At 40.3% G+C, this 17,813-nt stretch overlaps 1 protein-coding gene across 1 annotated transcript in view; it reads left to right on the top strand.

Annotated features, from left to right (window-relative positions):
* The window catches only part of LOC309505882 (thyroglobulin-like), a gene marked incomplete at both ends in the record, with an annotated part of 133,452 nt that extends 121,847 nt beyond the window's left edge, over positions 1–11,605 (top strand). The window contains 2 exons of the mRNA XM_082179343.1: positions 11,069–11,290; positions 11,592–11,605. Of these exons, the coding sequence (XP_082035469.1) occupies positions 11,069–11,290; positions 11,592–11,605 (236 nt within the window). The remainder of the gene's footprint in view (positions 1–11,068; positions 11,291–11,591) is intronic.
* Between the last annotated feature and the right edge of the window lie 6,208 nt (positions 11,606–17,813).

The raw sequence follows: 17,813 nt of genomic DNA, 5'->3' as shown, positions 1-17,813 counted from the left end.
ATGATGACAGAATTTTCATTTTAAAAGTGAACATCTCCTTTAAGAATATATTTTGGTGACCCAATAGGTAAAATACACTTAAAAAGGTCAGAGGGACTCAAATCATACCGGTTTCGTGGAATGTGCTCCGCGTCCAAGCGCTCGCGCTATTTCTGACAAGGGAGGGACAAACAGGTTTGCATTTTGTATTAATGGTCCGGTCGCTTCAATGAGTCCACTGTCCAATATAGACAGCCTCTGGCTATTATAGCGTTGTAGACACGCGGTGTAAGGCAAAAATTAGGAAATAAAAAGCACAATGGAATGGTGCCAGCCAGAGAGGCTGTTAGCTCAAATACAGTAGTATACAGCAAATTTAAAAAATACAGTAAGTCTCTGTATGTGGTGTTAGACAAATACAGTTGTATACAGCTAATTTAAAAAATACAGTAAGTCTCTGTATGTGGTGTTAGACGTCACAGAAAATTCCCATGATGCAATGGGTATCACAGTTATTTACTGTAAAGAGAAATAGCAGTATAATACTGGGAGATTTACAGTAAATAACTGTAGAAATTACAGAAAAGTCTAACAGTGTAGGCAAAGCTAGACAGACTTTCTTCTCAAATATTATAAACAGCAATTCAAACAACACACGCACTCTTTTTGCTACTGTAGAGAGACTGACAAACCCCCCAAGCCAGATTCCCAGTGAAATGCTCTCAGACAACAAGTGCAGTGAGTTTGCTTCAATAATCAATAATATCAGAAAGGTGATCAGCACATCATTGAGTTGCGCTGGGGTCAGACAGATCAGACCTTTGAGAAAGTAGTAACTTTGTCTGATTTCAAAGAAATTGATGGCAAAATTTTGGAAGAAACCGTACAGCATCTTAAAACATCAACCTGCGCTCTTGACACACTTCCCACATATTTTTTCAAAAGTGTGTTAAACAGTTTAGAAGCAGATCCTCTAGAAGTGGTAAATGCCTCACTTCTCTCTGGGAGTTTTCCAAACTCCCTGAAAACTGCAGTTGTCAAGCCCCTCCTGAAAAAGAACAATCTGGATAAGACCATATTAAGCAACTATAGGCCGATTTCAAATCTTCCTTTCATAGGCAAGATTATTGAAAAAGTTGTCTTCAAACAGCTGAACAAATTCTTATGCACGAATGGATACTTTGACAATTTTCAATCTGGTTTCTGACCGCACCACAGCACAGAGACAGAGACAGCGCTCATAAAGATAATAAACGATATTCGCTTAAATACTGATTCAGGAAAATGATCAGTGCTGGTACTACTCGACCTCAGTGCTGCATTTGACCCTGTCGATCATAACATACTTCTTGACAGGCTGGAAAACTGGGTGGGGCTTTCAGGGATAGTCCTAAAATGGTTCAGGTCATACTTACATGGGAGAGGTTATTATGTGAGAATAGGAGACCATAAGTCTGAGTGGACATCAATCACATTTGGAGTCCCTCAAGGCTCAATTCTTGCGCCACTCCTGTTCAACCTGTATATGCTCCCAATGAGCCAAATAATGAGAAAGAATCAAATTGCTTACCACAGCTATGCAGACAACACACAGATTTACTTAGCCCTATCGCCTAAGGATTACAGCCCCATTGACTCCCTGTGCCAATACATTGATGAAGTCAACAGTTCAATGTGTCAAAATTTTCTTCAGTTAAACAAAGACAAAACTGAAGTCATTGCATTTGGAAACAAAGATGAAGTTCTCAAGGTGAACGCATACCTTCACTCTAGGGGTCAAACAACTAAACATCAAGTCAGGAATCTTGGTGTGACACTAGAGTCAGACCTTAGTTTCAGTAGTCATGTCAAAGCAATAACTAAATCAGCATACTATCATCTGAAAAATATTGCAAGAATTAGATGCTTTGTTTCCAGACAAGACTTAGAGAAACTTGTGCATGCTTTTATCACCAGCAGGGTGGATTATTGCAATGGACTCCTCACTGGCCTTCCCAAAAAGACCATAAGACAGTTGCAGCTCATACTGAACATATCACACCAGTCCTCAGGTCTTTACACTGGCTCCCAGTTAAATTTAGGATTGATTTTAAAGTATTATTACTGGTATACAAATCATTCAATGGCCTAGGACCTCAATATATTGCAGATATGCTCACTGAATATAAACCCAGCAGATCACTCAGATCATTAGGATAATATCAGCTAGAAATGCCAAGGGTTCACTCTAAGCATGGCGAGTCCGCTTTTAGCTATTATGCCAGCTGCAGCTGGAACCAGCTTCCAGAAGAGATCAGATGTGCTCCTACTGTAGTCACTTTCAAAACGAGACTCAAAACACATCTGTTTAGCTATGCATTTACTGAATGAGCACTGTGCCACTGTTTGTCCGACTGTTTGTACTGTACTGTATTTTATTTTATTTTTCGAAACTTTTAATTATTCTTATTTTTTTTTATTATTTAAATTTCTTCTATGTAAAGCACTTTGAATTGCCATTGTGTATGAAATGTGCTATATAAATAAACTTGCCTTGCCTTGCCTATATTAGTTGTTTTAATTGCAAATCATTAATGCAAACCTAAAGTTTTAATCAGATCAATTAGAGAATGCGATTTACAGAAACAGAGATTTAAAATCCCTAGTTTAATTCAACACAAGACAGATTTTCTTCACACTGTCAGGATCCTGCTCTTACTGTCTTGTCATTGTTTAATGTTTCCTTGTTGGTTTTGTGTCTGAGCACATGGCTCTGTCTTTGTTTGTGTTTGCCATGTGCTCCTCTTGTCCTGCCTCCTTGTCTTCTGTTACCACGCCCCCTTGTTTAGTTCTTGTCTTGCCCTCATTTCACTAATTGTGCTCACCCTATCCTCATGTGCTTTGGTGGTTCGTTTTGGTGTGTTGTCTGTGTTCCATGTGTGTATTAAGTTTCCACAGAAATTGACAACTTCTGGAGATCGTTTGGAGTTCTTCATTCCGGTTCCCATTTGGCTTCCACTCAGCATTATTCACACCACTCATCCTCTCCGTTGTTTTATGTCCTGGTCACCCGCCTGCTAAATGTGCCGTTTTGAGTATCCTCATCTGTACGAACTGTCCTTAATAAACTGTTTTCTCTATTCATTCTGCGCCTGGGTTTTCTCTCTCTGAATCGGACCCAGCAGAATGAGCATTCGTGTGGTTCCCCCAGCTACAGCTCAGGAGAGACTAGCACTGCAGGGCTGCTACGCCAGCAGGGCTGTGAGGTAGGATGCTTCACCCAGTTCTTCTGGACAATGGCTAGGGGATTGGATTACCATGATGCAGCTCTTAAAGAGGCTTTCAACCACTGTCTGGATGATCCCCTTCCTCAGTGGGAGATGGAGGGTTTAAGGATCCTGGACTTTTGGAAATTCACCTATTACCTGCGGCATCGCAAGGATTGGAGGATCCTGCCACCATTAGAGCCTGACTGTATTGACCACCTTATACATCCTTCTTCGCCGAGTCAAGCTCTTGCTCTTTCGAATCCAACTGAAAGACGAAGGTTGAGAAGGAGGAGAGCAGCTCGGACTGCTGCATCAGTCTTTGTCTCCGAGTCAGTTCAAGATCTTCCTAAGTCAGTTCCAGTCATCCCAGAGCCTGAAGAGATCGTTCCAGTCACTCCAGAGCCTGCAGAGATCGTTCCAGTCACTCCAGAGCCTGCAGAGACCATTCCAGTCACCCCAGAGCCTGCAGAGATCGTTCCAGTCACTCCAAAGCCTGCAGAGACCATTCCAGTCACTCCAGAGCCTGCAGAGACCGTTCCAGTTACTCCAGAGCCTGCAGAGATCGTTCCAGTCACCCCAGAGCCTGCAGAGATCGTTCCAGTCACCTCAGAGCCTGCAGAGATAGTTCCAGTGTTGGCTCCAGCCCCGGAGCCATGTTCAGTGCTTGCTCCTGAAGCCCCCGAGGGCACCCCAGGTTCAGTGTCTGTCAAGTCCACTCTAGTGACTCCTGAGTCTGTCAAGTCAAGTCAAGTCCAGCCACCCCAGATTCAGTCAAGTCAGTTCTAGTCAGCCTGGTGTCAGCTGAGACTGTTCCTGCAGTTTCTACTGAGTCAATCAAGACCACTGCAGTCATCCCAGAGTTCGTCAAGCCTGTTCCAGTACCTCCAGAGTCTGGTTGCAGTGACAAACTTTCTCTCCCACCTTCGAGTCAAGTCCTAGATCGTCTTCTGACTCCAAAGAAACAAAGAAGGAAAGCAACTAAGATCATTGCATCAGTTTATGTCAGAGCACAGTCCAAAAGGAGGGTGCTCCCGAGCCAGACCCTGAGCACGCCAGTGCAGCCCAGGAGGGTGCTCCTGAGCCAGTCCCTGAGCAAGCCGTTACAGCCCAGGAGGGCGCTCCCGAGCCAGAACCTGAGCACGGCAGTGCAGTCCAGGAGGACGCTCTCGAGTCTATCCCTGAGCACGCCAATGATATCCTGAGAGACACCTCAACAGCCCTTGGGGACATCCTAGTATCCAGTCCTGTGTTTATCCCTTCAGCTACGGAGAACGGTTCCAAGTCGGTGTCCAATACTAGGAATTATCAAGCGTAGCGTTAGTTCTGGCAGGTCACGTTAGTCAAGCTCGCATCAGCTGATCCACATCTACCTATAGGAATACGACACCTATCACCATATACATATATAAGCTCATTCAGTATTATCAGCAGTTATCGCGTTTCTCAGGAGCTAATTACCCTCCTCCATCCCCAGCTCCTCCTCTCGCCCAGTCAGGATTTGACATTCTGATTGCCCTTGAATCAGAATAATTATCGAATAATGTTGTACTTTAAAATCTTGAATTAAATATATTTGCAAATTTTCATGTTGGTTCTATTCTGTTTACCCCAAGGGGGATTATTTCTGCTCTCCCTGCTCTTATCCATGCTAGGCTGCATGGATGCGCAGGGAGTTCTCGCCTAGAACGGAACCATACCGCCAATCCAAATTCCAATTCCTCACAGAAAGTGGTACCAAGGCTTCGGAAAATCCTGAATATATATCACTGGGCTAGTTTTATTGTGGCTTGGTGATTTTCCATCTTTTTTGAAGCTCAGTGGCACAGGCACACCCCTATGTAAAATGATACCAAATATGAAAGGGAAAAAACTATAGATTCACAAGATACATCATATGTGGTATGTAGGCATTATTTGTGAACTTTCAGTGCCTCTAATAAGGGGAAAGTAGAGAGAGTCGGTAGAGAAGGGGATGCATAGATAAGCAAGGAGAGAAGATTAGGCAAGGCGTGTCATAAGCTCTTTCTGTGAGATCTTCTCTCTAGATCACATTGTAAGTTTTATTGTTTTGTTGCAGGGGGTTTTATCTCAACTTTTGCCTTAGCAGGAAAACCAAGTTTTACAGGCCTCCCCTGGCCCTTTGGGGCAAATTCTGATAGGCCACTTTTGGACATGTCATGTTTTGGACATTTCATGAGTTGATGATTTCAGGGGTCACGTAGTCACCTGAAACAACAGCATTTAGACAGGGTTAGCCTTAAGATAAAAGCACTGCAAAATGCACCTCTGTGGCACCTTTAGGTGTGGTGTACTGCGCTGAGTGGATGCGGTAGCATCGGGACAGGATGTCTGCAATCCTGTTGATTGGGTTTGCTTCTACCTGCACTTGGTTGTGGTGGTATTCAGTCTTTAGAATGACTTGTTGGACCAAGTCTGTTGTGTTGGTCTGTGTCCTCCTCAGTTGGCTTAACTTACCCTCTGAGAAGTCCTCGGTCACCTCTAAGCAGAAGGTTTGGTTTGCCGGGCAGGTCAGATCTCCACAGGTTAAGGAATCATTTCACTGATGACGCTCCATTGCGTACAAAACACCTGGACAACTTCTGAATGACGATGCAATAATTGCACACTGACGAATTTGTTGTTATTGTAAGATGAGAAGGGAGTTGTTAGACAAACACAAGAACATAAAATAACACATTATGAACTCATGTCAAAAGTGCAAGCGGCTCCTTTTCAGAATCATATATTTAGTGAGCTCATTTGATCACCATAGTCTTCACTTCCACTGCGATATGGTAGTGGAATTTAGACTTTGTCTGGAAGAATTAAAGGAAATGTAGCAAAATAACAATAAAAATGTCAATAACTAGTATATTTTCGAGCGGTATGCATACTTAAAATATAAAACATAATTAAACAGAAATACACAATTTCATAATTACAATTATAAAATTGTCTATATCAGTTCTTTTAATTGCAAATCATTAATGCAAACCTAAAGTTTTAATCAGGTCAATTAGAGAATAAGATTTACAGAAACAGAGATTTAAAATCCCTAGTTTAGCTTTTGCAATCATCCTCTGTGCATTTGATGTACAGGCTATGTCCCTCTCGATAATGCAGGTCTGACTAGGAACTGTGTGGTTGATTGATAGAAATACCTCCATTCCAGATCTAACTCTAAATTTGTATTGTCATTAGTCATATTTTGTGGGTCCTCCTAGTTTACAACAATGCAAATGACTGGACATAAACATTTTATAAAAAGAGACCAGTTGCACTGCATTTGAATGTGGAATTTGAATGATTAGAAATTAAATTAATTGATGTGTGACTATAGCCATGCACACGTCCAATGCACATTACAGTGTTTTACATACAGGAAGTTTACAAGACTGTAGCGCTGTAAAATTGTTTGACACAATTGAGAAGAAATTATGAATGCTTTTGGCCTGGATAGTCCTATGATCTATGCCAGGTAGAGATGCTGTGAGGTTGTAGTAGTGAGGGTGTGTTCTGTATCTTTGTGTATAGGAGATGGGTGGTGTCTCTCCTACCATAATCTGTGGTGTATCATTTAATTCCGGAGCTACACCAGGAGGCCATGGATCTGCCGTATGAGTGCTATGAGGTGTGAATTGCCTCTTGAAGTATCTCCACACCCATCTCCTAAATTTCAAGATGTGTGTGTCCTGGCTGATGCAGGCGGGCCCAGACCCTTGTTGACCCTGATTCTGAAAAATGGCAACCATCAGCCTGAAAGGAAATACTGAAAGGATACCATAATTGGCCAAGAAAAAGAACATTCTGGGAGTCAAGACTATAAATGAGAAAGGATTCCCTCCCCTCACGGTCACACTCTGCATTCACTCTGTGTGACTGTGTGACTGAATGACTGAATGGCCTTTCCTTGCAAAAAAAAAAAAAAAAAACTTATCAAAGACAATTGGAAATGTGTGTCTCTTATTCAGTGATATACTTTTGTTTGCCACCACACAAGATAGTTGTTACAGATGGCTTTCATCTGCGGTTTTGTGCCATCAAGGAAAAATTGTTTTATTTTACAAAGACATGGACCATTATCATGATCATGTTTCTGCAAAGAAAAAGGCCAGCTAAACTGAGTGATAATGGTCAGATGGTTACTGCTGGTAATAAATAAAGTACTTCTGAAGTGAAGCGATGTGTTCTTGTAAGAAAAATATTCATATTTAAAACTTTATCGACTAAGATAACTAGCTTCCGACAGACGGCCGTACACAAGTCGTCTTATGCCAAAAGAGTAACATTTGATGATGTATGACGTAGGATGTAGGAGTGACGCCTCTCGTGGTTCAAACAAACAGGGCTGGGCAACCGCATTCATTATTACATTGTGCATCAAATTCAAGGGTTACTCTTTCGCCATAAATCGATGCGTATGGCCGTCTGCCGAAAGCTAGTTATTTTAGTCGATAAAGTTTTAAATATGAATATTTTTCTTACACGAATGCATCGCTTCACTTCAGAAGGCCTTTATTAACCCCCCAGAGCCACGTAGAGCACTTTAATCAGGGATGGATGTGCTTTGAAGGACTTCCAAAAACCCTTTCACTCCCATTATAAAGCTTGGTCCGCCGAATCAGCGTTTGATTGACAGGGTCGGGAACAGACCACACAATCACACATCTGTATAGTCAACGCATCTTGACCTCGTGGGTTTTTGTGAGAGGATTGAGCCTTGAGGGACTCCGCATGTCATGGTTGTCCACTCAGACTTAGAGTCACCTATATTCACATAATAACCTCTCCCTTCTAAGTATGACCTGAACCATTTTAGGACTATCCCAGAAAGCCTGACACCGTTTTCCAGCCTGCCAAGAAGTACGTTGTAATCGACAGTGTCAAATGGAAATGCCATTAATGTGAAACTATGCGCGTCGCGTTCATATGCTCTTGTCTGTATAGCCTATAGTTTTCCTCCATAGAGCCTATTATAAAGAAAAAGCTTAACGTCAATGCAGTAAGACGGTGATATTAAACTCAGTAGCCTATACACCTTATTGAACATGCAATGCGCTATTGCACGTTAAGCGTTTTGTAATGGTTTTCTATGGGTGTTGTTCATAATCTGATTTAATCTATATGCCTCTACAAAGTACGCTTTATTAATAAGGTAGGCCTATATTGTGTACTAAATTTGGTGCTACAATATCATTAAGCATCTTAAATGGGGAAGGACGCTTTATTACGCTGCCGTTGTCTGTTTTAGCAGACTACTGCCATCTGGTGGTAGCAGCTTTTCTCAGACAGCTGTGTGTGGATCGTGCAAGGTTAAAGGGATAGTTCACTTTGAAATTAAATTTTGGTATGTTTTAGCTTACCTCAAGGGAATCCAAGATGTAGGTGTCTTTGTTTCCGCAGTAGTTTCAATTTTGATATTTTTAGGTCAAACCGCTCTTGTCTGTCAGTCATATAATGCAGGTCTATGGTCACCTCCTCAGAGAGCATGCACAGAGAAGTCCAAATTAACCAATTCCCCATCGTAAGTACACATTGATGGCCTAAGACACGAAACGAGCGGTTTGTGTGAGAAAACGAACAGTATTTATATATTTTTTACCTCTTGTACACAACCATGTCCAAGTGATCTGAGAATCTGCATAGTGCTACGGGTTTGTGACTTGAAGAAAGAACGACTCAAACCCGAGGACTCTATGAACTAATATTTTCTCTTTTCAGTACTGACAGCATAGCCTCTATGGGGCTGACAGGAAGAATAAAAGACTCGGACCCGTCCAAACCCGAGACTCGAAAGATGAACTAATCTTTTCTCTTTCCGGTCCTGACAGCATAGCCTCGATGGGACTGACAGGAAGAACGAAAGACTCGGACCCGGCCGAACCCGAAGACTCGAGAGAGATGAACTAATCATCATAGGATGTTGCGCAATACGCATGCGTGGTCAACACAGAATGAATGAATCACTCTCTGAGACAACTCGGTAGTCCCGAGTCATATTAAAGATTCGTTCAAAATGAATGAATCGTTCATGATCGACACATCACTACACACACCAGGAAGCGCGCGCGCCCTCAGATCACTTGGACATGGTTGTGTACAAGAGGTAAAAACAATATAAATACTGTTCTTTTTCTCACACAAACCGCTCGTTTCGTGTCTTAGGCCATCAATGTGTACTTACGATGGGTAATTGTTTAATTTGGACCTCTCTGTGCATGCTCTCTGAGGTGATGACCATAGACCTGCATTATATGACTGACAGACAAGAACGGTTTGACCTAAAAATATCTGCCCTCTAAAACTCCATGCACAAATGGGGTTTGCATTTAGTTTACTTAAGGCAAAATGATCATTTTGCAAGAGATTAGTTTCAGATTTGGGATTGAATGTAGTGGCCAAACTGACCAACCCACACACTGTCATACAAGACTGTCCGTGGGATTGTATTGGATATAATCTAAATCAAACTATTGTGTATAGGAAAAGTATTATACTTCTTTGTAGCCATTGAAAACTAGTTTGTGTATTCTGGGGGGAAAAAAACCCGTTTGGCATCATATTCATATAGCCTAGAGCTCTCCCGTTTGGTATCATAGCCTGAAGCTTGTCTTGAATCAGAACTCTCTGACCTCATTGGAACTTTTTTAAACATGTGGACGTGTTCTATTGTTCTCCAAACATCCCGCCCCAAACTCACGCCATTGGTTGAGCGCTAACTTAAATACTCTCTCATCCTGAGACAAGTATGATTTTCCAGCAGTCCATTGTATGATCGCAGGTGGAGAGGATGACAGCTCGAGTGTATTTCGCTGTGTTATTGTGTCTGTCGGGATGCTTGAGCACAACAGAATCTGCTCTAGGACGAAACAAAGGTGAGAAGATCCATGTTCTTTAACTTCATTACGCAGCCTGTAGAAATGCTTGAACTAGTGTAACATTAGGCGTCCGGAGAAAGTTGAATTTTGTAGCCTACGTCAGTTTAAATAATTCAAATAAAATATGTTATTCGCTCTCTTCCATTGGTGAGAAGTGAAGCCGCCAGTGTCCCAATCTATTGTATTATATATATATATATATATATATATATATATTTTTTTTTTTTAAAAGTTAAATCTGTCAAATGCAATTATGTAATCTAATAAGGTTACTATAAAGTGTCCAAATCAATGCAGGGTCAGGGTTTGTTTGTTCTATGCATGGGTCAGCTAAACAGGCCATTAAGAGACTAGCTACCATTATTCATTTTAATTATACTAATGTCTAATTAAAATGTCTACAAATAACTAAAACTGATCAGATATCTGGTAAAGCCAGAGACAGTAAAACCCATAGACACTTGTTCATTGGTTCTTCTCATTGACTCATGATTCATGGGTTGACGGAACCATTGAAATTTCACATAATGAAATTTCATGCATATATGAAGCCTCGTTTACTGAAATCCTGTGACTCTGGCCATTTGAAACACGCTACTAACCAATGATTCGGAACAAAAGCTTGACGCTTCATGAATCAGTGTTTTAAAATTGCCATGACTAATTTGATCTACCATCTCAAACAAATTTATGGCGAATAAGGGACACAGGAAGTGTGTTATAACTTCAGCATACATTAACTGATCTTGATGGAACTTCAGCAGTGTGTTTGTTGTAAGAGGTCGATCTCATGGATGTAACTATTGTGAGTCGAATGAACCTCATTTGTTGTTCCGAAGTTTAAAGAAAGTCTTATGAGTTTTGGAACAACATGAGGGTGACTTATTGATGACAGAATTAAAAAATTTTGGAGAACTAACCCTTCAAGTAAATTCTATAATCTCTGGTACGTTTACTTTGAAGGTCGTCCCAAGACCCATTGTGAGCAGGAGAGAGACAGAATTCAGAGTGAAAACGGTGATCGGATTGGAATCTATATCCCTCAGTGTGATGAGAAGGGTCAGTACAAGCCTGAGCAGTTCCACGGGTCCACAGGTTACAGCTGGTGTGTGGACAGTAGTGGGAAGGAGATACCAGGAACCCGAACTCCACCTGGATACCCCAGTATAAACTGTGACAAGCCCGGTAAGCATGTCTACCTGAACCTGAAGTTTTTTGTAGAAAATTGTCATAGTCCTCTCTCAATAGGTCACATGTCCTATTTTAAATAACTATTTCTAATGTTTTTTACTAATTAATTGTCTTGGGATCAGATATTAGAGAGGTAGCAAATGCTTTTTTGTTTTTTGGGGTCAGTTTTAAAGTTCTTAAAAATAAGTCTCTTCTGCTCACGAAGGCTGCATTTATTTGATCAAAAATACAGTAAAAACTGTAATATTGTTATTAAATATTACTACAATTTAAAATAACTGTTTTATGTTATTAGGGCCCAAGCCCTGAAAGGGCAAAGGCCCTATCATTTTCCTTAGGATTATTTTATTAGGGCCCAAGCCCTGAAAGGGCGAAGGCCCTATCATTTTCCTTAGGATTATTTTTATTTGAGCCCAAGCCCTGAAAGGGCGAAGGCCCTATAGTTTTCCTTAGATTCTTTATTATCATTTTTCTGTCAACCTTTCGTGCACTTTTGAGGCCCTTAACATGCTCAAACTCTTGAAACTTTGCACACAGGTCAGAACCCGTGGCCATCACTGACTCCTGCGCCTTTCTCCCGAAAATATCACTTTAACAACAACGCTTTAGAAAACGTAACTCCATTGTGGATCCTCTTGATCTGCTTCCTCCATGTTTCTTTGAGAAATCTCAGCGTCTCAGTCTCACGCACGCTGCATGTGAGTTAATCACGCCCACTTATTTACATGTATTCGCAGAATATATTTTTTTTTTCTGCTTAAATTTTAGCCATTAATTATAGGCATTCCTCATTACAGTATAATTAAAAGCGATACATTTTTCTATGAATATTATGTTTTATTATGTTTTAGTTAATTACAGCTAATCACTTCTGTAATCGCGATTTTAAAAAACATCAGTTAATCTTTTTATATTGTAGTAATTTCATAGCTGCTATCCATATCGATGTAGAAACAAATTAAAGACGGTATATTTTAATTATTTGTTGGAATGGCATCTTTTTATGAATGAAGGCCAGGATCACTGATATTAATACTGGAACTGTCTCTGAAATTGATCTTAGTTTAAGTTGTATTATTAAATATTGAGACATTCAACACTACAGTAATTGAAGGCTATAAATTTCAACATTTATTGTGCTTTTTAAAAAAAAAGAACTTAAGTGAACTTAAAAAATCTTCACTTTAACCCATTATAATAATTGACATTTTATAAACCTTTTCCTGTGGCATTCCTACCTGTCTAACGGGGCGAAAAATATACAGAAATTGAATAAAGTTATCAAACACTTTACAGTCTTTACTGCATAAATTATAAATTAAATATATTTCTCACATTCACTTGCTTTCTATAATTCACATTTATTTTATTGCATTGTTATTATTTAACATGTTATGTATGTATGTGTATGTAAGAAAACAAAATCACAAAAAAAGTAATAAAATAAACCAAAGTGGGGATTTGGGCCCCCCTAGCGTCCTGGGCCCAAATGCCTGATATACTCTGCACCCCCTAGACCAGCCCAACACCCCCACTGTAAACGCACCCCTGACTACGGGGCTGTTAAATGCTTGAATCTGACTGGTTGACGAAGATTCTAAGGTATGCAATTATTTTTAGGGGAAAGTAGGCTAAAGTAGTTCCAGACAGGTCTTGACCGCATTACATGTCCATATCACTGCGCCAAATGATTTCAAAGGCATTTTTTTTCAAATAGCAAAATAAACAAAAAAATTTAAACCCAGTAAAAGATGTGCTCGAAAACTGTTGAAACTTTGCACACAGGTCAGAACCCGCGGAACCCGTGTTTGAAAAACGCATTCTCTGAAATGTGAAATACTCCATCCGATTGCCACCAAACTTGTGCATGAAGACAAGACATTGAGGATGATAAATTGCAGACAGATTTTTGATATCTCGAACGGTTTGGCCGTGGCAAGGAAACAAATTTATGGCAAATAAGGGACACAGGAAGTGTGTTATAACTTCAGCATACATTAACTGATCTTGATGGAACTTCAGCAGTGTGTTTGTTGTAAGAGGCCGATCTCATGGATGTAACTATTGTGAGTCGAATGAACCTCATTTGTTGTTCCGAAGTTGAAAGAAAGTCTTATGAGTTTTGGAACAACATGAGGGTGACTTATTGATGACAGAATTAAAAAATTTTGGAGAACTAACCCTTCAAGTAAATTCTATAATCTCTGGTACGTTTACCTTGAAGGTCGTCCCAAGACCCATTGTGAGCAGGAGAGAGACAGAATTCAGAGTGAAAACGGTGATCGGCCTGGAATCTATATCCCTCAGTGTGATGAGAAGGGTCAGTACAAGCCTGAGCAGTTCCACGGGTCCACAGGTTACAGCTGGTGTGTGGACAGTAGTGGGAAGGAGATACCAGGAACCCGAACTCCACCTGGATACCCCAGTATAAACTGTGACAAGCCTGGTAAGCATGTCTACCTGAACCTGAAGTTTTTTGTAGAAAATTGTCATAGTCCTCTCTCAATAGGTCACATGTCCTATTTTAAATAACTATTTCTAATGTTTTTTACTAATTAATTGTCTTGGGATCAGATATTAGAGAGGTAGCAAATGCTTTTTTGTTTTTTGGGGTCAGTTTGAAAGTTCTTAAAATAAGTCTCTTCTGCTCACGAAGGCTGCATTTATTTGATCAAAAATACAGTAAAAACTGTAATATTGTTATTAAATATTACTACAATTTAAAATAACTGTTTTATGTTATTAGGGCCCAAGCCCTGAAAGGGCAAAGGCCCTATCATTTTCCTTAGGATTATTTTTAATTGAGCCCAAGCCCTGAAAGGGCGAAAGCCCTATCATTTTCCTTAGGATTATTTTTATTTGAGCCCAAGCCCTGAAAGGGCGAAAGCCCTATCATTTTCCTTAGGATTATTTTTAATTGAGCCCAAGCCCTGAAAGGGCGAAAGCCCTATCATTTTCCTTAGGATTATTTTATTAGGGCCCAAGCCCTGAGCGGCGAAGGCCCTATCATTTTCCTTAGGATTATTTTTAATTGAGCCCAAGCCCTGAAAGGGCGAAAGCCCTATCATTTTCCTTAGGATTATTTTTATTTGAGCCCAAGCCCTGAAAGGGCGAAGGCCCTATTGTTTTTCTTAGATTCTTTATTATCATTTTTCTGTCAACCTTTCGGGCACTTTTGGGGCCCTTAACATGCTCGAAAACTCTTGAAACTTTGCACACAGGTCAGAACCCGTGGCCATCACTGACTACTGCGCCTTTCTCCCCGAAAATATCACTTTAACAACAACGCTTTAGAAAACGTAATTCCATTGTGGATCCTCTTGATCTGCTTCCTCCATGTTTCTTTGAGAAATCTCAGCGTCTCAAGGCGGCCGCACACCGGACGCGCAGCTCAGCGCCGCGCCGCGCCACGTCTAGGACAACTGTCACCTGAAAATCCGATAACATCAGCAATTTTCTGATTTCTGTAAATAAATATAAAACTAAATGTATATTGCAGCACAGGGTGAAGTCCGTATATACATTAACTACGATTTGAGACACACACATGTACATTTTATATAAAACTATGTAAATGGCGCTCTGTGGCGCGGAAGGATTTTGAACACGGTCCTGAGCCGCCGCGGACAGACGCCGGAAGGCGCCCCAGTGTGTGTACTCTCATAGAGAATAATGTGTTAGAATTTAAAAGACGTGGCGCTGCGCGCCGCCGAGCTGCGCGTCCGGTGTGCGACCCCCTTCAGTCTCACGCACGCTGCATGTGAGTTAATCACGCCCACTTATTTACATGTATTCGCAGAATAAATTTTTTTTTTCTGCTTAAATTTTAGCCATTAATTATAGGCATTCCTCATTACAGTATAATTAAAAGCGATACATTTTTCTATGAATATTATGTTTTATTAGGTTTTAGTTAATTACAGCTAATCACTTCTGTAATCGCAATTTAAAAAAACATCAGTTAATCTTTTTATATTGTAGTAATTTCATAGCTGCTATCCATATCGATGTAGAAACAAATTAAAGACGGTATATTTTAATTATTTGTTGTAATGGCATCTTTTTATGAATGAAGGCCAGGATCACTGATATTAATACTGGAACTGTCTCTGAAATTGATCTTAGTTTAAGTTGTATTATTAAATATTGAGACATTCAACACTACAGTAATTGAAGGCTATAAATTTCAACATTTATTGTGCTTTTAAAAAAAATGAACTTAAGTGAACTTAAAAAATCTTCACTTTAACCCATTATAATAATTGACATTTTATAAACCTTTTCCTGTGGCATTCCTACCTGTCTAACGGGGCGAAAAATATACAGAAATTGAATAAAGTTATCAAACACTTTACAGTCTGTACTGCATAAATTATAAATTAAATACATTTCTCACATTCACTACTTGCTTTCTATAATTCACATTTATTTTACTGCATTGTTATTATTTAACATGTTACTGTATGTATGTATGTGTATGTAAGAAAACAAAATCACAAAAAAAGTAATAAAATAAACCAAAGTGGGGATTTGGGCCCCCCTAGCGTCCTGGGCCCAAATGCCTGATATACTCTGCACCCCCTAGACCAGCCCAACACCCCCACTGTAAACGCACCCCTGACTACGGGGCTGTTAAATGCTTGAATCTGACTGGTTGACGAAGATTCTAAGGTATGCAATTATTTTTAGGGGAAAGTAGGCTAAAGTAGTTCCAGACAGGTCTTGACCGCATTACATGTCCATATCACTGCGCCAAATGATTTCAAAGGCATTTTTTTTCAAATAGCAAAATAAACAAAAAAATGTAAACCCAGTAAAAGATGTGCTCGAAAACTGTTGAAACTTTGCACACAGGTCAGAACCCGCGGACAGAGCCGATCAGCCCTATACGCACACTACGCAAAGTGCGTAGGGCCCCGCAAATTACTCAAGGCCCCGCCTCCCCCTCGTGTCAAAGCGCGTCAATCAATGTTTACAATATCGATGAGAAAATGAAGCGGAACTATCCTTCTGGTCACGAAAAGAGAGAGAAAACAACACCATAAGAGTTCATTGCGGCAACAGTTATCAGGCAGACTTGTGACTCTCCTCTCAAAGTTTGATGTCAGCAAAGAACAGTAGGCTAAAGTTAAGTTGATGTGAGTTGATTTATTAGGTTTAATAAACGAGAAAGGACAACGGTGTTTGTTTATAAACTTCAGCTCGGAAAAGATAACCGCGTCGCGCTTTAACATGCGATAATATCATATGCACGCGCATGAAATGAAACGCGCACTTTCCAGCAGAAACATCTGTTGTGAGTCAGGACCAGTACAATATGGGCGTGATGGCACTCCTCATTATAGTTTTAAAACAAGACGATGATTATCTAGTCGCTCAGTCAAGGTTTAGTTACAACTCTGCACTAATGCAATATGGAAAGCAATGTATTGACATTGACTATTGATAGGCTCCATTGAATTTAAAATGTTGATTGGCTGGAGATTCTGGTCAATATGGATGCACATCCCTCAGTAAATAATAACCATCAAGAATCAAGAGTATCAAGAATTACTTTTATCATTTAAAACACAGTGACATGCTATGGCGCCATTTTAGCTTTTATTCATTCACAGGATAATTATGCATTTTTGATATCAATAATTCAATTTGTACTATTTAAAATATGAATTCTTGATATTAAGAATTAACTTTTTACTACTAACAATGTCTTCTGATATCAGGAATTACATTTTCGCTACAACTAGTTAAAGGAGGGATTGTAGTGGGAACACTGGGGTGTCAGGTATGACTGTGTGGCAATGGCAAATGGTTCATGGCTCACGGGTCAGGTATGAGGGCCCCTAAACAGAATTTTGCTTAGGGCCCCAGGGAGGTCAGGATCGGCTCTGCCCGCGGAACCCGTGTTTGAAAAACGCATTCTCTGAAATGTGAAATACTCCATCCGATTGCCACCAAACTTGTGCATGAAGACAAGACATTGAGGATGATAAATTGCAGACAGATTTTTGATATCTCGAACGGTTTGGCCGTGGCAAGGAAACAAATTTATGGCGAATAAGGGACACAGGAAGTGTGTTATAACTTCAGCATACATTAACTGATCTTGATGGAACTTCAGCAGTGTGTTTGTTGTAAGAGGCCGATCTCATGGATGTAACTATTGTGAGTCGAATGAACCTCATTTGTTGTCCCGAAGTTTAAAGAAAGTCTTATGAGTTTTGGAACAACATGAGGGTGACTTATTGATGACAGAATAAAAATTTTTGGGAGAACTAACCCTTCAAGTAAATTCTATAATCTCTGGTACGTTTACCTTGAAGGTCGTCCCAAGACCCATTGTGAGCGGGAGAGAGACAGAATTCAGAGTGAAAACGGTGATCGGCCTGGAATCTATATCCCTCAGTGTGATGAGAAGGGTCAGTACAAGCCTGAGCAGTTCCACGGGTCCACAGGTTACAGCTGGTGTGTGGACAGTAGTGGGAAGGAGATACCAGGAACCCGAACTCCACCTGGA

The sequence above is a fragment of the Leuciscus leuciscus genome, assembly GCF_965113295.1.
Source record: "Leuciscus leuciscus genome assembly, chromosome: 9".
In the NCBI taxonomy this organism is placed as follows: domain Eukaryota; kingdom Metazoa; phylum Chordata; class Actinopteri; order Cypriniformes; family Leuciscidae; genus Leuciscus; species Leuciscus leuciscus.
This window is presented reverse-complemented; position numbering and strand designations above follow the sequence as displayed.